At 41.1% G+C, this 25,000-nt stretch overlaps 1 protein-coding gene across 5 annotated transcripts in view; it reads left to right on the forward strand.

The window, feature by feature from the left end:
- The window catches only part of LOC135550981 (rho GTPase-activating protein 26-like), a 157,700-nt gene that overhangs the window by 65,856 nt on the left and 66,844 nt on the right, over window positions 1-25,000 (forward strand). For 4 of the 5 annotated variants that reach the window (XM_064982311.1, XM_064982312.1, XM_064982313.1 and 1 more), the window contains exons 3-9: window positions 1,055-1,116; window positions 3,025-3,096; window positions 13,256-13,357; window positions 14,270-14,380; window positions 19,642-19,746; window positions 22,610-22,739; window positions 24,402-24,502. In XM_064982311.1, the coding sequence (XP_064838383.1) occupies window positions 1,055-1,116; window positions 3,025-3,096; window positions 13,256-13,357; window positions 14,270-14,380; window positions 19,642-19,746; window positions 22,610-22,739; window positions 24,402-24,502 (683 nt within the window). The remainder of the gene's footprint in view (window positions 1-1,054; window positions 1,117-3,024; window positions 3,097-13,255; window positions 13,358-14,269; window positions 14,381-19,641; window positions 19,747-22,609; window positions 22,740-24,401; window positions 24,503-25,000) is intronic. The other variant, XM_064982314.1, reaches the window with a different exon arrangement.

Below are 25,000 nucleotides of genomic sequence, written 5' to 3' on the forward strand. Positions count from 1 at the left end.
ACAGTGAAGGCTGGTCATTAGTGTCTGAATCACAGTGAAGGCTGGTCATTAGTGTCTGAATCACAGCAAAGGCTGGTCATTAGTGTCTGAATCACAGTGAAGGCTGGTCATTAGTGTCTGAATCACAGTGAAGGCTGGTCATTAGTGTCTGAATCACAGTGAAGGCTGGTCATTAGTGTCTGAATCACAGCGAAGGCTGGTCATTAGTGTCTGAATCACAGTGAAGGCTGGTCATTAGTGTCTGAATCACAGCGAAGGCTGGTGACCAGCATGCTGGTCTTTTCTGGGGGTTTTTTCCCAGCAGGGCAGAAATACTGTTATAAATGCAATTAGGTTCCTTGACAAGTTAGATTAAATTCAAGGACCTAAATAAACTTGCCATTATGTTAAAAGTACATTCCTGGAATATTTTGGGTTCCTTTAAAATTAATTCATTAATTAAAATTAAAATGTAAGACTTGAATTCCACATTTGGAGGGTATTCCTCTGTCGCGTGCGTGTGAATGTTGGAACAGGATCGTGGCATCTCAAGTGAGAACTCTGACCCAAAACTTTGCAGTCATGCTAGGTTAGATCCAAACCAGAGTTTTCCAAACTCGGTCCCGGCGTCCCCCCTGAGGGCACGTTTTGGTTTTAGCCCTAGCACTACACAGCTAATTCAGATAATCAGAGCTTGATGCTGACTTGGTTATTTGAATCAGATATTATGTGCTAGGGCAAAAACCAAAATGTGCACCCAGGGGTGGCCCCGGGACCGAGTTTGAGAAACCCTGGTCTAGAGCAGGGATGGAACAATCAGTAGCTTGCTAGTTGAAAACACAACCTGGTCTAAAGCAAGCATGTCAACTAGGATTTCAAATGAATAACATTGTTATGCAAAGTCACACTTGTTGAACGTTAGATTGTGTATAGTATGATCACTGGCTTATTATGTATTGTAACCTGTCTAATCTGTCTGTCTGTCTGTCTGTCTGTCTGTCCTGTCTGTCTGTCTGTCTGTCTGTCTGTCTGTCTGTCTGTCTGTCTGTCTGTCTGTCTATCTATCTATCTATAGCAAAGTCTCTACAGGAGTTTGCTGGAGTGTTGCAGAACCTGGAGGATGAGAGGACACGGATGGTGAGTGTCAGATATACATTCTGAAACTTTTCAGACCCATTGAATGTTGTTATGTTACAGCCTTATTCAAAAATTGATTAAAACATTTCTCCCTCAGCAATCTATACACAATACCCCCATAATGACAAAGCTAAAAACAGGTTTTAAGACATTTTTGCAAATGTATTACAAATAAAAAAACAGAAATACCTCATTTACGTAAGTATTCAGACCCTTTGCTATAAGACTCGAAATTGAGCTCAGGTGCATCCATTGATCATCCTTGAGATGTTTCTACGACGTGATTGGAGTCCACCTGTGGTAAATTCAATTTATTGGAGATGATTTGAAAAGGCACACACCTGTCTATATATGTTCCTACATTTGACAGCGCATGTCAGAGCAAAAACCAAGCCATGAGGTCGAAGGATTTGTCCGTAGAGCTCCGAGACAGGATTGTGTCGAGGCACAGATATGTAAAAGGGTACCAACAAATGTCTGCAGCATTGAAGGTCCCCAAGAACACAGTTGCCTCCATCATTCTTAAATAGAAGAAGTTTGGAACCACCAAGACTCTTCCTAGAGCTGGTCGCCCAGCCAAACTGAGCAAATGGGGTAGAAGGGCCTTTGTCAGGGAGGTGACCAAGAACCCGATAGTCACTTTGACAGAGTTCTAGAGTTCCTCTGTGGAAATGGGAGAACCTTCCAGAAAGACAACCATCTCTGCAGCACTCCACCAATCAGGCCTTTATGGTAGAGTGGCCAGACGGAAGCCACTCCTCAGTAAAAGGCACATGACAGCCCACTTGGAGCTTTCCAAAAGGCACCTAAAGACTCTCAGACCATGAGAAACTAGATGCTCTGGTCTGATGAAACCAAGATTGAACTCTTTGGCCTGAATGGAAACGTCACATCTGGAGGAATCCTGGCACCATCCCTACGGTGAAGCATGGTGGTGGCAGAATCATGCTGTGGGGATGTTTTTCAGTGGCAAGGACTGAGAGACTAGTCAAGATTGATGGAAAGATGAGCGGAGCAAAGTACAGAGAGGTCCTTGATGAAAACCTGCTCAAGAGTGCTCAGGACCTCAGACTAGGGCAAGGTTCACCTTCCAACAGGACAATGACACTAAGCACACAGCTAAGAAATACAATGCAGGAGTGGCTGCAGGAGTCTCTGAATGTCCTTGAGTGACCCAGCCAGAGCCCGGACTTGAACCTGATTTGAATATCTCTGGAGAGATCTTAAATTAGCTGTGCAGTAGCACTCCCCATCCAACCTGACAGAGCTTAAAAATATCAGCAGAGGAGAATTTGAGAAACTCCCCAAATGCAGGTGTGCCAAGCTTGTAGCATCACCTGACAGAGCTGGAGAATCATACCCAAGAAGACTGGAGGCTGTAGTTACTGCTTCAACAAAGTACTGAGTAAAGGGTCTGAATACTTATGTAAATGTGATATTTCCGTTTTTTGTTGTTAGTAAATTTGCACTCTAAAAAACAGTCATTATAGGGTCATTATAGGGTCATTATAGGGTCATTATAGGGTCATTATAGGGTCATTATAGGGTATAGGGTCATTATTATAGGGTCATTATAGGGTCATTATAGGGTATAGGGTCATTATAGGGTATAGGGTCATTATAGGGTATAGGGTCATTATAGGGTCATTATAGGGTCATTATAGGGTATAGGGTCATTATAGGGTCATTATAGGGTATAGGGTCATTATTATAGGGTATAGGGTCATTATAGGGTATTGTTTGTAAATTGATGAGGAAAAAAACGATTTTTTCAATTTTAGAATAAGGCTGTAATGTAACAAAATGTGGAAAAAGTGAAAGGGAGTGAGGTCCTGTGTGATCGGCTGTGTTGTGACTGGCTGTGTTGTTACTGGCTGTGTTGTGACTGATCGCTGCATCTCTGCTCAGATTGAAAATGCCAATGATGTGCTGATCATGCCGCTGGAGCGCTTCCGGAAGGAGCAGATCAGTGCCGCCAAGGTAAGGATATATTATGACTGGACCCCCGAGAAGGGTGAAATTGAGGCCCACAATAAGGGGCTTTCCTGCATACTAATATTTCTATTACAATTGTTTTTAGTTAGGACAGGCGGGAGGTGGGGGCACTCCGGTACAGTAGATAGCGTTAATGCACAATACCGTTGAATGACAGCAGCCTACAAACCCCACAGAAGATGGGCACTACCCGCAGTTCTGATAATAACTGCGAGGGCAGCTGTTCCGCAGACAGGATCGAAGGAAACTGTGCTAGTTTAGCCAGCTAGTCCTAAGGATTACTCTGGTACATAGCAGGCGGGAGCGACAATGTGCGCTGGCTTGCTAACTAGCAAGCACTCTGTGTCGGTAACCATCAAGCTAGCTAGTACATGGTATTGCCCCAGCCTCCCACCTGCTGTGCTAGCGGAAGGCAGGAACAACTGGTAGACAGTGTCCTTTGGCCCTGCCTGTCGGGTAAGGTTTTCTCTTGTACACAGATGGCGGGAGGCAGGGGCGATCCCATGTGCTATCTAGCTAAATAGCAATGCATGAACCAATAGGATGCAAAGAGATGGGGGGGTGTTCATGAAGGAACCAATGGGATGCTCGAGAGGTGGCGTTCCTGCTGTACAGGAATGCCCACATGCAGAAGCGCCCCGAATTGCTGGTTGCAGTTGCACACTATTGGGGGGATCCCCCCACTAAAGGTCCTGTTAATCCTTACTATGGGGTCATTGTGTGATTTTACAATCCCTCGTAGATTATGAGGGGAATTATAATCCTTATTGGGTCATGTAGCCATTTTATAATCCCTGTTTAGCCTTGAAAGACAAAAAAACAACATATTTGTTTGTTACATTTGAACGTATCCACTGATTGTTAGGATATGCACTGATCACTCAGATATGATCCATTTCCCCTTCAGGTTGGCAGGTAACTGACTTTGTCCCGGTTGTGCTGATTTCACAGCCACTGCATCAGTTGGAAGTTGGAAGTTTACAGACACTTAGGTTGGAGTCATTAAAACTAGTTTACATCCACTTAGGTTGGAGTCATTAAAACTAGTTTACATACCTAGGTTGGAGTCATTGAAGAGTTTACATCCACTTAGGTTGGGTTTAAAACTAGTTTACATACCGGAAGGTGGTCATTAAAACTAGTTTTACACTTAGGTTGGAGTCATTAAAACTGAGTTTGTCCACTTGTGTTGAGTCATTAAAACTAGTTTATATCCACTTAGTTGGAGTCATTAAAACTAGTTTACATCCACTTAGGTTGGAGTCATTAAAACTAGTTTACATCCACTTAGGTTGGAGTCATTAAAACTAGTTTACATCCACTGAGGTTGGAGTCATTAAAACTAGTTTACAGTCACAAAAAGTTTATACACTTAGGTTGGAGTCATTAAAACTAGTTTACATCCACTTAGGTTGGAGTCATTAAAACTAGTTTACATCCACTTAGGTTGGAGTCATTAAAACTAGTTTACATCCAGTCATTTAGTTTACATTAGGGAGTCATTAAAACTAGTTTACATCCACTTAGGTTGGAGTCATTAAAACTAGTCATTAAAACAGTTTACACTTAGGTTGGAGTCATTAAAACTAGTGTACATTCACTTAGGTTGGAGTCATTAAAACTAGTTTACAGTCATTAAAACTAGTTTTAGGTTGGAGTCATTAAAACTAGTTTATTGGAGTCATTAAAACTAGTTTACATACACTTAGGTTGGAGTCAAGGTTGAGTCATTAAAACTAGTTTACATCCACTTAGGTTGGAGTCATTAAAACTAGTTTACATCACTTAGGTTGGAGTCATTAAAACTAGTTTACATCCACTTAGGTTGGAGTCATTAAAACTAGGTTAGGTTGGAGTCATTAAAACTAGTTTACATCCACTTAGGTTGGAGTCATTAAAACTAGTTTACATACACTTAGTTTACAGTTTACATCCACGAGTCATTAAAACTAGTTTTACAGGTTGGAGTCATTAAAACTCATTAAAACTAGTTTACATACACTTAGGTTGGAGTCATTTAACAACTTAGGTTGGAGTCATTAAAACTAGTTTACACTTAGGTTGGAGTCATTAAAACTAGTTTACATCCACTTAGGTTGGAGTCATTAAAACTAGTTTACATACACTTAGGTTGGAGTCATTAAAACTAGTTTACATCCACTTAGGTTGGAGTCATTAAAACTAGTTTACATCCACTTAGGTTGGAGTCATTAAAACTAGTTTACATCCACTTAGGTTGGAGTCATTAAAACTAGTTTACATCCACTTAGGTTGGAGTCATTAAAACTAGTTTACATACACTTAGGTTGGAGTCATTAAAACTAGTTTACATCCACTTAGGTTGGAGTCATTAAAACTAGTTTACATACACTTAGGTTGGAGTCATTAAAACTAGTTTACATCCACTTAGGTTGGAGTCATTAAAACTAGTTTACATAAGTCAACTTAGGTTGGAGTCATTAAAACTAGTTTACATACACTTAGGTTGGAGTCATTAAAACTAGTTTACATACACTTAGGTTGGAGTCATTAAAACTAGTTTACATAGTCATTAAAACTAGGTTGGTTGAGTCATTAAAACTAGTTTACATACACTTAGGTTGGAGTCATTAAAACTAGTTTACATACACTTAGGTTGGAGTCATTAAAACTATCCACTTAGGTTGGAGTCATTAAAACTAGTTTACATACACTTAGGTTGGAGTCATTAAAACTAGTTTACATACACTTAGGTTGGAGTCATTAAAACTAGTTTACATACACTTAGGTTGGAGTCATTAAAACTAGTTTACATCCACTTAGGTTGGAGTCATTAAAACTAGTTTACATACACTTAGGTTAGTCATTAAAACTAGTTTACATCCACTTAGGTTGGAGTCATTAAAAAGTTTACATCCACTTAGGTTGGAGTCATTAAAACTAGTTTACATACACTTAGGTTGAGTCATTAAAACTAGTTTACATCCACTTAGGTTGGAGTCATTAAAACTAGTTTACATACACTTAGGTTGGAGTCATTAAAACTAGTTTACATACACTTAGGTTGGAGTCATTAAAACTAGTTTACATACACTTAGGTTGGAGTCATTAAAACTAGTTTACATACACTTAGGTTGGAGTCATTAACTTGTTTTTCAACCACTCCACATATTTCTTGTTAACAAACTATAGTTTTGGCAAGTCTGTTAGGACATCTACTTTGTGCATGACACAAGTCATTTTTCCAACCATTGTTTCCAGACAGATTATTTAACTTATAATTCTCTGTATCAAAACTTTAGAAGTTTACATACACTAAGGTGACTGGCCTTTAACTTCTTATGGCTGCAGGGGCAGTATTGAGTAGCTTGGATGAAAGGTGCCCAGAGTAAATTGCCTGCTCTTCAGTCCCAGTTGCTAATACTGTATATCCAAACAGGAAGTGGGAAATCTGAGGTTGGTCGATTTTCAACCCAGCACCTATTGAATACACAGTGGGATTTTGGTTATGTTGCACTTCCTAAGGCTTCCACTAGATGTCAACCGTCTTTATAAACTTGAATGAGGCTTCTACTGTGTTGTGGAACCAGATGGGAACTGTTTGAGTCAGTGGTCTGGCAGAGAGCCAGGTCCTGGTCATGTGCATTTGACATGATAGCGACCTGCGTTCCATGGTATTTCTAAAGACAATGGAATTCTCCGGTTGGAATGTTATTGAAGATTTATGATAACAACATCCTAAAGATTGATTCTATACTTAGTTTGACAAGTTTCTTTGACCTGTAATATAACTTTTTGAAGTTTTCGTCCACGTTAGGCTGGACTTGCACGAGCGTTTGGATTTGTGTACTAAACACGTTAACAAAAGTAGCTACTTGGACATAAATAATGGACATTATCAAACAAATCAAGCATTTATTGTGGAACTAGGACTCCTGGGAGTGCATTCTGATGAACATCGTCAAAGGTAAGGGAATATTTATAATGTTATTTCTGATTTCTGTTGACTCCATCTTAGCGGATTTTTTTCTTCTGGTTCGTCTCAGATTATTGCATGGTTTGCTTTTTCCGTAAAGTTTTTTGAAATCTGACACAGCGGTTGCATTAAGGAGAGGTATATACATATTTCCATGTCTAACAATTGTATTTATCGACATTTATAATGAGTATTTCTGTAAAATGACGTGGCTCTCTGCAATATCACCGGATGTTTTGGAACTAGTGAACAATGCCAATGTATACTGAGATTATTTTATATAAATATGAACTTTATCAAACAAAACATACATGTATTGTGTAACATGAAGTCCTATGAGTGTCATCTGATGAAGATAATCAAAGGTTAGTGATTAATTTTATCTCTATTTGTGCTTTTTGTGACTCCTCTCTTTGGCTGGAAAAATGGCTGAATATTGTTGGTGGTGACCTAACATAATCGTTTGTGGTGCTTTCGCTGTAAAGCCTATTTGAAATCGGACACTGTGGTGGGATTAACAACAAGATTACCTTTAAAACGGTATAAAATACATGTATGTTTGAGGAATTTTAATTAGATTTCTGTTGTTTTGAATTTGGCGCCCTGCACTTTCACTGGTTGTTGTCATATCGATCCTGTTAACGGAATTGCAGCCCTAAGAAGTTTAAACAGCTTGGAAAATTCCAGAAAATGATATCATGGCTTTAGAAGCTTCTGATAGGCTAATTGACATCATTTGAGTCAATTGGAGGTGTACCTGTGGATGTATTTCAAGGCCTACCTTCAAACTCAGTGCCTCTTTGCTTGGCATCATGGGAAAATCAAAAGAAATCGCCAAGACCTCAGAAAAGGAATTGTAGACCTCCACAAGTCTGGTTCATCCTTGGGAGCAATTTCCAAACGCCTGAAGTTACCACGCTCATCTGTACAAACAATAGTACGCAAGTATAAACACCATAAACACAGCCGTCATAATGCTCAGGAAGGAGACGCGTTCTGTCTCCTAGAGATGAACGTACTTTGAAGCGAAAAGTGCAAATCAATCCCAGAACAACAGCAAAGGACCATGTGAAGATGCTGGAGGAAACAGGAGGGACTGGTGCACTTCACAAAATAAGGAAAATTATGTGGATATATTAAAGCACATATGTCAGAGTCAAGGCCCCGCGGGCCACATCCGGCCTACTGTGCGAGAAGGTTTTTTACGGCCCCTGGGATGATCTTGATTTATTATTAGTGGCCCGCAGACCGAGCAAGCCGGCAGCCCTGGTCACGTGCAATTTGACATTTCCCACAATGCGGGGACGAGCAGTAGGCTGCTTCATTTCAATATTTATTGGCACAGCAGTAGCATCACAGTAAAATTAACTTTCAGATACCCATCAAAAATGGCAAAACGGAAGGTGGACACTGATAACGGGGTTTCAAACAAGGTGGGATTCGGACTTAGTTCACGGAGTTAGCTTTGGAAAACCTGTAATGTGTCTTCTGTTGGAGAAAGTGTGGCGGTACTGAAAGAGTATAATCTGAGACGACATTATGAAACGAAACACGCGGACAAAAACAAGAATATGGACATGGAACAAAGGCTACAAAAGGCAGAGGAATTAAAACGAGGCCTCAAATCTCGACAGGCTCTGTTCAAAAAAGCCAAATCACAAGGCCAGGCTGCTTCAAGGCCATTTATTTTGGCAGAAGAGATTTAAATCAGCCCGGCCATTTACGGAGGGGGATTTCATCAAAAACTGCATGATTAAAGTTTGTTTTGCCCAGAAAAAAGGCAACTCTTTTTAAATGTGAGTCTGAGCAGAAACACCATTGCCGAGAGAGTAGACCAGTTGTCCATCAATCTAAAAGAGCAGCTTGTGAAAAAGGGAAAAGATTTCATTGCATATTCCTTGGCTGTGGATGAGAGCACTGTAAAATTTCTGACATTGCCCAGTTGTCAATTTTCATCCCGGAGTGGACTCCAGTTTAAGCGTGACAGAGGAGTTTTTGGCTTTACGTCCTATGCATGGCACAACTACGGGGCATGATTTGTATGAAGAGGTGTCAAGATGTGTAAATGAGATGGAGCTGCCTTGGGAAAAACTTCGTGGGTTTGACAAACAAAACGGAGCACCTGCGTATTGTGTGGACACAGGAGCGGACTGGTGGCGAAGATACGGGAAAAGATGCAAAGGAAAACGCGACAGGTGAGCTGACAGCTTATCATTGTATCATACACCAGGAAGCGTTGTGCGGTAAAGCCTTGAAAATGGAGCATGTAATGAGCATCAACGCGCACAGTTAACTTTATCAGAGCCAAAGGTTTGAATCACCGCCAGTTCAAGGCATTTCTGACGGAGTTAGAAACGGAGCAAAGTGATTTGCCTTATCACACAGAGGTGCGATGGCTAAGCCAGGGAAAGGTGCTTCAAAGATGTTTCGAGCTTCGTGAATTTGTCTGTTCTTGGACAGCAAAGGGAAAGACACAACACAACTCCGAGACGAAATGTTTCTGTGTGAAATGGCTTTTCTGTGTGACATTCGAGTCATCTGAATGCAATGAACTTGCAGCTGCAGGGTCGGGATCATGTCATCTCTGATATGTACAGTACAGTGAAGGCATTTAAAACCAAACTGACTCTGTGGGAGAAGATGCGGAAAGAAAATTTGAGCCACTTTCCCAGCTGCCAGACCATGAAAGAGAAGCTCTCTACCAGTGCGTTCCCGAGCGCACAGTTGGCTGATAAAATAGGTATGCTTGCCGCTGACTTTCGACGCCGATTTGCTGACTTTGAAGCACAAAAAAGCAGGTTGGAACTGCTCAGTAACCCATTTGCTGTTGACGTGGAAAGCTCACCACCAAACCTCAAATGGAGTTGATTGACCTCCAATGCAATGATGCACTGAGGGCAAAATATGCGGCAGTGGGTGCTGCGGAGTTCGCCGTTTCCTCCCCGACACAATGCCCCAGCTGCGCATCCAGGCTGCTCAAACGTTGTCTATGTTTGGCAGCACATACCTGTGTGAACAACTTTTTTCTTTGATGAACCTGAACAAAACATCACACAGAAGTCGACTTACCTGAACACCTCCACTCAATTCTGAGGATTTCCTCAGCTCAGAGCCTTACCCCGAACATTGATGAACTTGTGGAAAAGATGGGACACCACCAAGTATCACCCTCAACCTCAAACAAGTGAACATTACTGTGCAATCACATATTTAGAGTTTTTACTCAGTTCAAGTTTAAAAGTTAAAGTTTAATATTTGTTTTCACTGCATGTTACTTCTCCTTAAACAAAGTGTTGTTTTTGATTAAGATTTTTGCACTTTATTTTATTGTATTTCAATCCAATTATATTTTAAAAATATTTCAGTTGAGTGGATGATAAAAATTGCTATTATTGTTTTTTTCTTTGAAGTAAATTTAGCCCACTTTTGCTAAAACCACCAAAATATAGGCTACTGATGGTGCCTTGAATACCGGTTTTTTCATTTAATGTTCATGTTATGGGGATTTTTATATAAAGGAAATTTGTCTTTTGTGTCTGTTGAAAATTAAAGATTACTGACAGAGCCATAGAAAATATTGCTTTATTTATCTGATCATATTGGAATATATTTGTTAGGTTTTCAGTAGGTTCAATTAGGTTCACTAGACTATATGCGTCATTTAAAAATTTTCAATGAACATTAAGTCCGGCCCTCGGCTTGAAAATTTTTTATTTGGCCCTCCGTCCATTTGACTTTGACACCCCTGTATTAAAGCAACATCTCAAGACATCAATCAGAAAGTTAAAGCTTGGTCGCAAATGGGTCTTCCAAATGGAAAATGACCCCAAGCACACTTCCAAAGTTGTGGCAAAATGGCTTAAGGACAACAAAGTCAAGGTATTGGAGTGGCCATTACAAGCCCTGACCTCAATCCTATAGAAAATCTGTGGGCATAACTGAAAAAGCTGTGTGAGCAAGGAGGCCTACAAACCTGACTCAGTTACACCAGCTTTATCTGGAAGAATGTGTCAAAATTCACCCAACTTATTATGGGAAGCTTGTGAAGGGCTACCTGAAACGTTTGACGCTAAATAAACAATTTAAAGGCAATGCTACCAAACACTAATTGAGTGTATGTAAACTTCTGACCCACTGGGAACGTGATGAAAGAAATAAAAGCTGAGATAAATCTTTCTGTCTACTATTATTCTGACATTTCACATTCTTAAAATAAAGTGGTGATCCTAACTGACCTAAGACAGAATGTTTACTAGGATTAAATGTCAGGAATTGTGAAAAACGGAGTTTAAATATATTTGGCGAAGATGTATGTAAACTTCCGACTTCAACTGTATAAGTTGTATGTTTGTAGGGTAAACTATGTAATGTATGCACTGCAGGGAGGAGCATCCCTCTATTAAGTCACCATTGATGACCGCATTCAGAGATCTCCCTACACTACCCTAGTGTGTCTAAATTGCTCTTTGCTCTGCCTGCCAGAGCTGACAGGTCGTATGTGATAAGACACTGCCTCCACCTGGCCAATAATGGTAATACATGAAGGGCTTTATCAGGATTTAGCTGGTTGATTGTTAATGAAGAAAGGTAACAGACATCATATTGAGAGTGATATTAAATTGATTTAACTTTGTGAATGTACTTCACACCCTGAAGTCGAAGTTAGAAGGATGTGTATGTTAATTGAATGTTTGAAGAATAATTGAGTGTTTGAAGCATACTTTAACTCAAAAAGCCTACGTTGAAACGTAGGTCAGTTCTCTCCGGGATCCTTGGGAAGTCCCTACCCCAAACCCTAACCTTAATCTTAACCATAACCCGTACCTAACCTTAACCATTCAACATTTCAACTTCAATGGGGGATAGGGACATCCCAAGAATAGCACGGCCTTGAAACATGTCAAAAGTGTATAACAGCCATGATGCAGGTACATTTATTATGAAGGGTTAGACCTAAAAGAATGACTTTAGTTTGCTATATTAATATGCTTCGAAGTGATGTGTTGAGCAGCTGTTGTGGTCATTCTTTTCTGAGGAGGGTTGATTGGTTCTACTTCCTGTGGAAACTGGCTGGTTTTGAAAAGCTGGGTCATGTGACTGGGTGGACAGGGATGATGACATCACTCAGTAGCAGGTGTGGACACAGTCAATGTGCCCCAGGGTGATGAGTGCTGTACTGTGTGTTGGTGCTGACACACCCTGTTATGTCTGTATGTCTGTCTGTGGATGACCTCACAATACCAGAGGTTTGGTATAAAGTGGTTGATTGTTTTCCCACCAGCTGTGAGCTGTCTCTGTTGGTTTCAGCAGCCCTAGAGGACTTGTGATTTCAACCTGTGTCTCACAACATGTGCTTCCAGGTTTGTCGGTGAAGCTGAGCTCTGGACATACCAATAATACCCACGACTCTTGAGAAATGATGTTCTGTTGGAAGCTACACTCTCAGAAAAAGGGATCCAAAAGAGTTCTTCGGCTGGAACCATTTTGGTTCCAGTTAGAACTCTTTTGGGTTCCATGTAGAACCGTCTGTGGACGGATTCTACATGGAACCCGAATGGGTTCCACCTGGAACCAAACGTGGCTCTTCAAAGGTTTCTCCTATGAGGACAGCTGAAGAATCCTTTCAGGTTCCAGATGGCACCCATGTATCGAAGAGTGTAGCAGTGATGATGCCAAAACAGAGATCTATTGCTGCTTTTCGACTGTAACACCAGTGTTACACTAGTGTATACACCCTTATGATATACTAGGGGCATTGTGTTTCCATAGCTGGGGCTGACAGTGAGAACTTGTAAAGAGCAGAATTAGCAACCCTGCATAATCAAAACAGTTGCTTTGTGAGAAGGTGTTAAGGTCCACAGTTTGCCATTGTTATGTGAATTAAAGCTGCAGTACCAGTGGCTTGGCTTTGGCCCCAAGTGAGACAAGTCCATCAGAGCCACGGGCCAGTAAAGCATGGGTGCTGGCCCGCGTAGATTGAAACAGAACAAGTCTTTTGGGTATAACACCGGGTTAAATCCTTTTGGAAATAGGCCATATGTCTGATATAGAGGTCTCCTTTAAGAAAGAGGTCTTCTGACCTCAATTGGGCTTCCTGGTTAATTAAAAATACACATTGCTGTGTGTGGTGTGCAGGACTTTAGAGGAAACAAAGTGAAGGTTGGTGACCTTTTTACTGATGTCTCACAGGAAGCCAAGAAGAAATATGACAAAGAGACGGAGAAGTACTGTGCTGTACTGGAGAAGCACCTGAGTCTATCAGCAAAGAAGAAAGAAGCACATCTCCATGAAGTAAGCACACACCTTTCCCTTGCTGCAGTAGGTCCATGTTTCCATGAAGTAAGCACACACCTTTCTCTTGCTGCAGTAGGTCCATGTTTCCATGAAGTAAGCACACAACCTTCTCTTGCTGCAGTAGGTCCATGTTTCCATGAAGTAAGCACACACCTTTCCCTTGCTGCAGTAGGTCCATGTTTCCATGAAGTAAGCACACACCTTTCTCTTGCTGCAGTAGGTCCATGTTTCCATGAAGTAAGCACACAACCTTCTCTTGCTTCAGTAGGTCCATGTTTCCATGAAGTAAGCACACACCTTTCTCTTGCTGCAGTAGGTCCATGTTTCCATGAAGTAAGCACACACATTTCTCTTGCTGCAGTAGGTCCATGTTTCCATGAAGTAAGCACACACCTTTCTCTTGCTGCAGTAGGTCCATGTTTCCATGAAGTAAGCACACACCTTTCTCTTGCTGCAGTAGGTCCATGTTTCCATGAAGTAAGCACACACCTTTCTCTTGCTGCAGTAGGTCCATGTTTCCATGAAGTAAGCACACACCTTTCTCTTGCTGCAGTAGGTCCATGTTTCCATGAAGTAAGCACACACCTTTCTCTTGCTGCAGTAGGTCCATGTTTCCATGAAGTAAGCACACAACCTTCTCTTGCTGCAGTAGGTCCATGTTTCCATGAAGTAAGCACACACCTTTCCCTTGCTGCAGTAGGTCCATGTTTCCATGAAGTAAGCACGCACCTTTCCTTTGCTGCAGTAGGTCCATGTTTCCATGAAGTAAGCACACACCTTTCCTTTGCTGCAGTAGGTCCATGTTTACCTTTAAGTGTTCATGTGTTTGTGAGTTGTCTCACTTCAATCCTGAGGTGATGTGTGTGTCCTGAACGTTAGTTCCAACAGAGTCACGTGTGTGTTGTGCAGGCAGACAGTCAGGTGGACCACGTGCGGCAGCATTTCTATGAGGTGTCTCTGGAGTATGTGTTCAAGGTGCAGGAAGTCCAGGAGAGGAAGATGTTTGACTTCGTAGAGCCGGTGAGTGAGAATGCCAACGGCCCTCAGCATCTGCTGTCTTTTACTGTATACTGCTCAGGGTTGCATAACTCTAGTACCTTTCCCAAAACGTCCAGGTTTTCCAGAAATCCTGGTTGGAAGACGTATTTTCTGCTTATTCCCTCCTGAACCTTACAACCAGGATTTCTGGAAAACCTGGGAATTTGGGGAAAGGTACTGGAGTTTTGCAACCCTACGATTGTGACTGTTCTACTGTTACTGCTCTACTGTTACTGTTCTACTGTTACTGTTACGGTTCTACTGTTACTGTTCTACTGTTACTATACTACTGTTACTGTTCTACTGTTACTATACTACTGTTACTGTTACGGTTCTACTGTTACTATACTACTGTTACTGTTCTACTGTTACTGTTCTACTGTTACTGTTCTACTGTTACTATACTACTGTTACTGTTACGGTTCTACTGTTACTATACTACTGTTACTGTTCTACTGTTACTATACTACTGTTACTGTTCTACTGTTACTATACTACTGTTACTGTTACGGTTCTACTGTTACTGTTCTACTGTTACTGTTCTACTGTTACTGTTCTACTGTTACTGTTCTACTGTTACTATTCTACTGTTACTGTTCTACTGTTCTACTGTTACTGTTCTACTGTTACTGTTCTACTGTACTACTGTTACTATACTACTGTTACTGTTCTACTGTTACTATACTACTGTTACTGTTACTGTTCTACTGTTACTGTTCTACTGTTACTGTTCTACTGTTACTATACTACTGTTACTGTTCTACTGTTACTGTTCTACTGTTACTATACTACTGTTACTGTACTACTGTTACTGTACTACTGTTACTGTACTACTGTTACTGTTCTACTGTTACTATACTACTGTTACTGTACTACTGTTACTGTTCTACTGTTACTGTACTACTGTTACTATACTACTGTTACTGTTACTGTTCTACTGTTACTGTTCTACTGTTACTGTACTACTGTTACTGTTACTGTTCTACTGTTACTGTTCTACTGTTACTGTACTACTGTTACTGTTACGGTTCTACTGTTACTGTACTACTGTTAATATACTACTGTTACGGTTCTACTGTTACTGTTCTACTGTTACTGTACTACTGTTACTGTTCTACTGTTACTGTTACGGTTCTACTGTTACTATACTACTGTTACTGTTCTACTGTTAATGTACTACTGTTACTGTTCTACTGTTACTATTCTACTGTTACTGTTCTACTGTTCTACGGTGACTGTTCTACTGTTACTGTTCCACTGTTACTGTTCTACTTTTACTGTTCTACTGTACTACTGTTCTACTGTTCTACTGCTACTGTACTACTGTTACTGTTCTACTGCTACTGTACTACTGCTACTGTTCTACTGTTACTATTCTACTGTTACTGTTCTACTATTCTACTGTTACTGTTCTACTGTTACTGTTCTAATGTCACTGTTCTCCTGCTACTGTACTACTGTTACTATACTACTTTTACTGTTCTACTGTTACTATACTACTGTTACTGTTACTGTTCTACTGTTACTGTTCTACTGTTACTGTTCTACTGTTACTATACTACTGTTACTGTTCTACTGTTACTGTTCTACTGTTACTATACTACTGTTACTGTACTACTGTTACTGTACTACTGTTACTATACTACTGTTACTGTTCTACTGTTACTATACTACTGTTACTGTACTACTGTTACTGTTCTACTGTTACTATACTACTGTTACTGTTCTACTGTTACTATACTACTGTTACTGTACTACTGTTACTATACTACTGTTACTGTTCTACTGTTACTGTTCTACTGTTACTGTTCTACTGTTACTATACTACTGTTACTGTTCTACTGTTACTGTTCTACTGTTACTATACTACTGTTACTGTTACGGTTCTACTGTTACTATACTACTGTTACTGTTCTACTGTTACTGTTCTACTGTTACTGTTCTACTGTTACTATACTACTGTTACTGTTACTGTTCTACTGTTACTATACTACTGTTACTGTTACTGTTCTACTGTTACTGTTCTACTGTTACTGTACTACTGTTACTGTTATACTGTTACTGTTACTGTTACGGTTCTACTGTTACTATACTACTGTTACTGTTACTGTTCTACTGTTACTATACTACTGTTACTGTTACGGTTCTACTGTTACTATACTACTGTTACTGTTCTACTGTACTGTTTTACTGTACTACTGCTACTGTTCTACTGTTACTATTCTACTGTTACTGTTCTACTATTCTACTGTTACTATTCTACTGTTACTGTTCTACTGTACTACTGTTACTATACTACTTTTACTGTTCTACTGTTCTACTGTTACTGTTCTAATGTTAGTGTTGTACCGTTACTGTTCTACTGTTCTACTGTTTCTGTTCTACTGTTACTGTTCTACCGTTACTGTTCTACTGTTACTATACTACTGTTATGGTTCTACTGTTACTATACTACTGTTACTGTTCTACTGTTACTGTTCTACTGCTACTGTACTACTGCGACTGTTCTACTCTTACTGTTCTACTGTTCTACTGCTACTGTACTACTGCTACTGTACTACTGCTACTGTTCTACTGTTACTATTCTACTGTTACTGTTCTACTATTCTACTGTTACTGTTCTACTGTTACTGTTCTACTGTTACTACACTACTGTTACTGTTACTGTTCTACTGTTACTATACTACTGTTACTGTTACTGTTCTACTGTTACTGTTCTACTGTTACTATACTACTGTTACTGTTCTACTGTTACTGTACTACTGTTACTGTTCTACTGTTACTATACTACTGTTACTGTTCTACTGTTACTGTACTACTGTTACTGTTCTACTGTTACTATACTACTGTTACTGTTCTACTGTTACTATACTACTGTTACTGTTCTACTGTTACTGTACTACTGTTACTGTTACTGTTCTACGGTGACTGTTCTACTGTTACTATACTACTGTTACTGTACTACTGTTACTGTTCTACTGTTACTGTACTACTGTTACTGTTCTACTGTTACTATACTTCTGTTACTGTTCTACTGTTACTGTTCTACTGTTACTATACTACTGTTACTGTTCTACTGTTACTGTTCTACTGTTACTATACTACTGTTACTGTTCTACTGTTACTGTACTACTGTTACTGTTCTACTGTTACTATACTACTGTTACTGTTCTACTGTTACTGTACTACTGTTACTGTTCTACTGTTACTGTTCTACTGTTACTATACTACTGTTACTGTTCTACTGTTACTGTACTACTGTTACTGTTCTACTGTTACTATACTACTGTTACTGTTCTACTGTTACTGTTCTACTGTTACTGTACTACTGTTACTGTTCTACTGTTACTGTTCTACTGTTACTGTTCTACTATTACTATACTACTGTTACTGTACTTCTGTTACTGTTCTCCTGTTACTGTTCTACTGTTACTATACTTCTGTTACTGTACTACTGTTACTATTCTACTGTTACTGTTCTACTGTTACTATACTACTGTTACTGTTCTCCTGTTAATGTACTACTGTTACTGTTCTACTGTTTCTATGCTACTGTTCTACTGTTACTGTACTACTGTTACTGTTCTACCTGTACTGTACTAATGTTACTGTACTACTATTACTATACTACTGTTACTGTTCTACTGTTCTACTGTTACTGTTCTACTGTTACTGTTCTACTGTTAGTGTTGTACCGTTACTGTTCTACTGTTACTGTTCTACTGTTAGTGTTGTACCGTTACTGTTCTACTGTTCTACTGTTTCTGTTCTACTGTTACTGTTCTACCGTTACTGTTCTACTGTTACTGTTCTACTGTTACTGTTCTACTATTACTGTTCTACTGTTACTATACTACTGTTACTGTTCTACTGTTACTGTTCTACTGTTACTGTTCTACTGTTCTACTGTTACTGTTCTACTGTTACTACTGCTACGGTACTACTGTTACTGTTCTACTGTTACTGTTCTACTGTTACTGTTCTACTGTGCTACTGCTACTGTACTACTGCTACTGTTCTACTGTTACTGTTCTACTGTTCTACTGTTACTGTTCTACTGTTACTGTACTACTGTTACTGTTCTACTGTTACTGTTCTACTGCTACTGTTCTACTGTTACTGTTCTACTGTTCTACTGTTCTACTGCTACTGTACTACTGCTACTTTTCTACTCTTACTGTTCTACTGTTCTACTGTTACTGTTCTACTGTTCTACTGTTCTACTGTTACTGTTCTATTGTTACTGTTCTACTGCTACTGTACTACTGCTACTGTTCTACTGTTACTATTCTACTGTTACTGTTCTACTGTTCTACTGTTACTGTTCTACTGTTACTGTTCTACTGTTACTGTTCTACCGTTACTGTTCTACTGTTACTGTTCTACTGTTACTGTTCTACCGTTACTGTTCTACTGTTACTACTGCTACTGTACTACTGTTACTGTTCTGCTGTTCCTCTGTTACTGTTCTACTGTTCTACTGCTACTGTTCTACTGTTACTTTTCTACTCTTACTGTTCTACTGTTCTACTGTTACTGTTCTACTGTTCTACTGTTACTGTACTATTGTTACTACTGTTACTTTACTACGGTGACTACTGTTTTTCTACTACTGTTACTGCTGTTACTGTACTACAGTTACTTCACTACTGCTTCTGTACAACTCAAATCAAATAAACCTTTATTTGTCACATACACGTGTTTAGCAGATGCTATTGCGAGTGTAGCGATATGCTTGTTACTGTTCTACAGTTACTTTAGTCTATACAACTTTCATGCTCAATCACCTCATCTCTCTATGAAACACACTGACTTCACAATGTAGATACATGTACAAATGTCAGGTCTTAATTTCAGCCAGTTTACTACCGCAGGAAAATAATGCTGCTGCAACAGGAAATGTGAATTATTACAGTATGTGGATTATAATGAACAGACATATTTGTAGGGGTGGATACATTTTTACTAAGGAAAAATCAAGTCTGAATTTTCAAAGTGGTAATGACAAACTTCAAAAGGCTTTTTTAACCTCGAATACACTTCAATTTCCTGCATTTCAGGAAAGTTCTCCTGCAACAGGGTCATCAAATTAAGATCCTACATATGTAGCTTTAGAATGTAGCTGACAACAAGTACCTTTGAAAGCAAATTAGAGTAGATTTGGTTGATTTCATTTAATTGAGTTGAGAGGAATGTTTCTCAACCGTGTTTCTTTTCCCTGTCATCCTCTACATCAATTCTAGTTGCTGGCATTCCTTCAAGGGCTGTTTACTTACTACCATCATGGGTACGAGCTGGCCAAAGACTTCAACCACTTCAAGACAGACCTCACCATCAGCATTCAGAATGTAAGATGCATGTTAATGCCATACATTACAGGCATGAGGTGCTGATCATATTTCATCTTTTGCCAACTTATTGCATCTACTGCATCTTTCAAGGCAATAGCTCTAACCCAACAACTGTAGACAGTGGTCAATAGCTCTAACCCAACAACTGTAGACAGTGGTCAATAGCTCTAACCCAACAACTGTAGACAGTGGTCAATAGCTCTAACCCGACAACTGTAGACAGTGGTCAATAGCTCTAACCCAACAACTGTAGACAGTGGTCAATAGCTCTAACCCAACAACTGTAGACAGTGGTCAATAGCTCTAACCCGACAACTGTAGACAGTGGTCAATAGCTCTAACCCAACAACTGTAGACAGTGGTCAATAGCTCTAACCCAACAACTGTAGACAGCGGTGAATAGCTCTAACCCAACAACTGTAGACAGCGGTAAATAGCTCTAACCCAACAACTGTAGACAGTGGTCAATAGCTCTAACCCAACAACTGTAGACAGTGGTCAATAGCTCTAACCCAACAACTGTAGACAGTGGTCAATAGCTCTAACTGTAGATAGTGGTCAATAGCTCTAACCCAACAACTGTAGACAGTGGTCAATAGCCCTAACCCAACAACTGTAGACAGTGGTCAATAGCTCTAACCCAACAACTGTAGACAGTGGTCAATAGCCCTAACCCAACAACTGTAGACAGTGGTCAATAGCTCTAACCCAACAACTGTAGACAGTGGTCAATAGCCCTAACCCAACAACTGTAGACAGTGGTCAATAGCTCTAACCCAACAACTGTAGACAGTGGTCAATAGCCCTAACCCAACAACTGTAGACAGTGGTCAATAGCTCTAACCCAACAACTGTAGACAGTGGTCAATAGCCCTAACCCAACAACTGTAGACAGTGGTCAATAGCTCTAACCCAACAACTGTAGACAATGGTCAATAGCTCTAACTGTAGACAGCAGTCAATAGCCCTAACCCAACAACTGTAGACAGTGGTCAATAGCTCTAACTGTAGACAGCAGTCAATAGCCCTAACCCAACAACTATAGACAGTGGTCAATAGCTCTAACCCAACAACTGTAGACAGCGGTCAATAGCTCTAACCCAACAACTGTAGACAGAGGTCAATAGCTCTAACCCAACAACTGTAGACAGCAGTCAATAGCCCTAACCCAACAACTATAGACAGTGGTCAATATCTCTAACCCAACAACTGTAGACAGCGGTCAATAGCTCTAACTAACCCAACAACTGTAGACAGCGGTCAATAGCTCTAACCCAACAACTGTAGACAGCGGTCAATAGCTCTAACCCAACAACTGTAGACAGCGGTCAATAGCTCTAACCCAACAACTGTAGACAGTGTCAATAGCTCTAACCCAACAACTGTAGACAGTGGTCAATAGCTCTAACCCAACAACAACAGTGTAGAACTGTAGTGGTCAATAGCTCTAACCCAACAACTGTAGACAGTGGTCAATAGCTCTAACCCAACAACTGTAGACAGTGGTCAATAGCTCTAACTGTAGACAGCAGTCAATAGCCCTAACCCAACAACTGTAGACAGTGGTCAATAGCTCTAACCCAACAACTGTAGACAGTGGTCAATATCAATCTAACCCAACAACTGTAGACAGTGGTCAATAGCTCTAACCCAACAACTGTAGACAGCGGTCAATAGCTCTAACCCAACAACTGTAGACAGCGGTCAATAGCTCTAACCCAACAACTGTAGACAGTGGTCAATAGCTCTAACCCAACAACTGTAGACAGTGGTCAATAGCTCTAACCCAACAACTGCGGTCAATAGCTCTAACCCAACAACTGTAGACAGCGGTCAATAGCTCTAACCCAACAACTGTAGACAGTGGTCAATAGCTCTAACCCAACAACTGTAGACAGTGGTCAATAGCTCTAACCCAACAACTGTAGACAGTGGTCAAAGCTCTAACCCAACAACTGTAGACAGTGGTCAAAGCTCTAACCCAACAACTGTAGACAGTGGTCAATAGCTCTAACCCAACAACTGTAGACAGTGGTCAATAGCTCTAACCCAACAACTGTAGACAGTGGTCAATAGCTCTAACCCAACAACTGTAGACAGTGGTCAATAGCTCTAACCCAACAACTGTAGACAGTGGTCAATAGCTCTAACCAACAACAACTGCTCTAACCCAACAACTGTAGACAGTGGTCAATAGCTCTAACCCAACAACTGTAGACAGCGGTCAATAGCTCTAACCCAACAACTGTAGACAGTGGTCAATAGCTCTAACCCAACAACTGTAGAAGTGGTCAATAGCTCTAACCCAACTGTAGACAGTGGTCAATAGCTCTAACCCAACAACTGTAGACAGTGGTCAATAGCTCTAACCCAACAACTGTAGACAGTGGTCAATAGCTCTAACCCAACAACTGTAGACAGTGGTCAATAGCTCTAACCCAACAACTGTAGACAGTGGTCAATAGCTCTAACCCAACAACTGTAGACAGTGGTCAATAGCTCTAACCCAACAACTGTAGACAGTGGTCAATAGCTCTAACCCAACAACTGTAGACAGTGGTCAATAGCTCTAACCCAACAACTGTAGACAGTGGTCAATAGCTCTAACCCAACAACTGTAGACAGTGGTCAATAGCTCTAACCCAACAACTAGACAGCGGTCAATAGCTCTAACCCAACAAGACAGTGGTCAATAGCTCTAACCCAACAACTGTAGACAGTGGTCAATAGCTCTAACCCAACAACTGTAGACAGCGGTCAATAGCTCTAACCCAACAACTGTAGACAGTGGTCAATAGCTCAGAATGCAGGATGGTAGGTGGGATGTTTCCATCATTCTGTCTCCTCTCCTCCTGTGAAGACACGGAACCGTTTTGAAAGCACCCGGTCTGAGGTGGAGTGTCTGATGAGGAAGATGAAGGAGAACCCCCATGAACACAAGAGCATCAGCCATGACACCATGGAGGGATATCTGTTTGTACAGGAGAAACGTGAGTGTCCTGTCCTGCTCTCTGTCTCTCTCACTCCTTTCTCGTTCTCGATCTCACTGTCTCTCACACACACACACAAGCACACACACACAGACAATCTTTCTCTCTCTCATGATGCAATAAGGTCACATATCATATCACTATTTAGTCATTTATTTTTACCATTTAGAAAAGTAGTACCAGTGTTGTTGTACAAATAGATTTGCATTTCCCTCATAGAAACAACAAGAGTAATTGTATTCAGGATGAGACTCCAAGAGGTGACAAGGGCACTGAGCATGTGCATTAATAAATTGGTAACCAAAACCATTTTTTCATTGCTCCCCCACTCTCTGATTCTCTCTGCTTCTCTCTCTGCTACTGTCTCTGCTTCTCTCTGTTTTTCTCTCTGCTTCTCTCTATGCTTCTCTCTCTGCTTATCTCTGCTTTTCTCTCTGCTTCTCTCTCTGCTTCTCTCTGCTTTTCTCTCTGCTTTTCTCTCTGCTTCTCTGCTTTTCTCTTTGCTTCTCTCTCTGCTTCTCTCTCCTTTTCTCTCTGCTTCTCTCTGCTTTTCTCTCTGCTTTTCTCTCTGCCTCTCTCTCTGCTTCTCCCTCTGCTTCTCTCTGCTTTTCTATCCTCTCTCTGCTTCTCTCTCTGCTTTTCTCTGCTTCTCTCTGCTTCTCTCTCTCCTTCTCTCTCTGCTTCTCTCTGCTTCTCTCTCGGCTTCCTTCTGCTTTTCTCTCTGCTTCTCTCTCTGCTTCTCTCTCTGCTTTCCTCTCTCCTTTCCTCTCTCCTTCTCTCTGCTTCTCTCTCTGCTTCTCTCTGCTTCTCTCTCTGCTTTTCTCTCTGCTTCTCTCTGCTTCTCTCTCTGCTTTTCTCTCTGCTTCTCTCTGCTTTTCTCTGCTTATCTCTCTGCTTCTCTCTGCTTCTCCCTCTGCTTTTCTCTGCTTCTCTGCTTTTCTCTGCTTCTCTCTCTGCTTTTCTCTTTTCTCTCTGCTTCTCTCTCTGCTTCTCTCTGCTTCTCTCTCTGCTTCTCTGCTTCTGCTTCTCTCTCTCTGCTTTTCTCTCTTCTGCTTCTCTCTGCTCTCTGCTTCTCTCTGCTTTCTCTCTGCTTCTGCTTCTCTCTGCTTCTCCCTCTGCTTCTCTCTGCTTTTCCCTCTCCTCTCTCTGCTTCTCTCTGCTTCTCTCTCTGCTTTTCTCTGCTTCTCTCTCTGCTTCTCTCTCTCCTTCTCTCTCTGCTTCTCTCTCTGCTTCTCTCTGCTTTTCTCTCTCCTTCTCTCTGCTTCTCTCTCTGCTTCTCTCTCTGCTTCTCCCTCTGCTTCTCTCTGCTTTTCTCTCTCCTTCTCTCTGCTTCTCCCTCTCCTCTCTCTGCTTCTCTCTTCTTCTCTGCTTCTTCTGCTTTTCCTCTCTCTCTGCTTCTCTCTCTGCTTTTCTCTGCTTCTCTCTCTGCTTCTCTCTGCTTCTCTCTCTCCTTCTCTCTCTGCTTCTCTCTGCTTCTCTCTGCTTTTCTCTCTGCTTCTCTCTCTGCTTCTCTCTCTGCTTCTCTCTGCTTCTCTCTCTGCTTCTCTCTGCTTCTCTCTGCTTTTCTCTCTCCTTCTCTCTGCTTCTCTCTCTGCTTTTCTCTCTGCTTCTTCTCTGCCTCTCTGTCTGCTTCTCTCTGTTTCTCTTGCTTCCCTCTCTCAGGTTCTTTTGTGTCAACCTGGGTCAAGTACTACTGCACCTACCATCGAGAGCCCAAACGAGTCACCATGGTCCTGTTTGACCAGAAGTCTGGAGGCAAAGTGGTGTGTTGTCTGTTTGTTTCTACCCAGAATGCCACTCTGCCATGCCATGGGACCATGTAGTTGTTGGAGCAGAGAGACAGAGAGTGAGAGAGAGAAGAGCGAGAATAGAGAGAAATAAATGTTGGCATTGCTCGCTCGCTTGTTTTGGCCTGTCAGCGATGATGCAGGGCTCTAATCTTGCCATGGGTGGCAGGTCATGGTACCGTGACTCAGGGCTGGCAGGGTTGACACACAGAGCTGGCAGCGGGACAGCCTCTCCTGCAGTGCCACTCTCAGACAGTAGTTAACACAGTGCCCATGCCAAGCCCAATATCTTGACAGGGATAAGTTCTGCTCTACTACACCCAAGTATAGGGGAGACTAGAGCCCCAACTACAGGGGCCAACTCATCCAATTACCACGCACAGACACACACACACACGCACGCACGCACACACACACACACACACACACACACACACACACACACACACACACACACACACACACACACACACA

Source organism: Oncorhynchus masou, chromosome 12 (genome assembly GCF_036934945.1).
Source record: "Oncorhynchus masou masou isolate Uvic2021 chromosome 12, UVic_Omas_1.1, whole genome shotgun sequence".
NCBI lineage: Eukaryota > Metazoa > Chordata > Actinopteri > Salmoniformes > Salmonidae > Oncorhynchus > Oncorhynchus masou.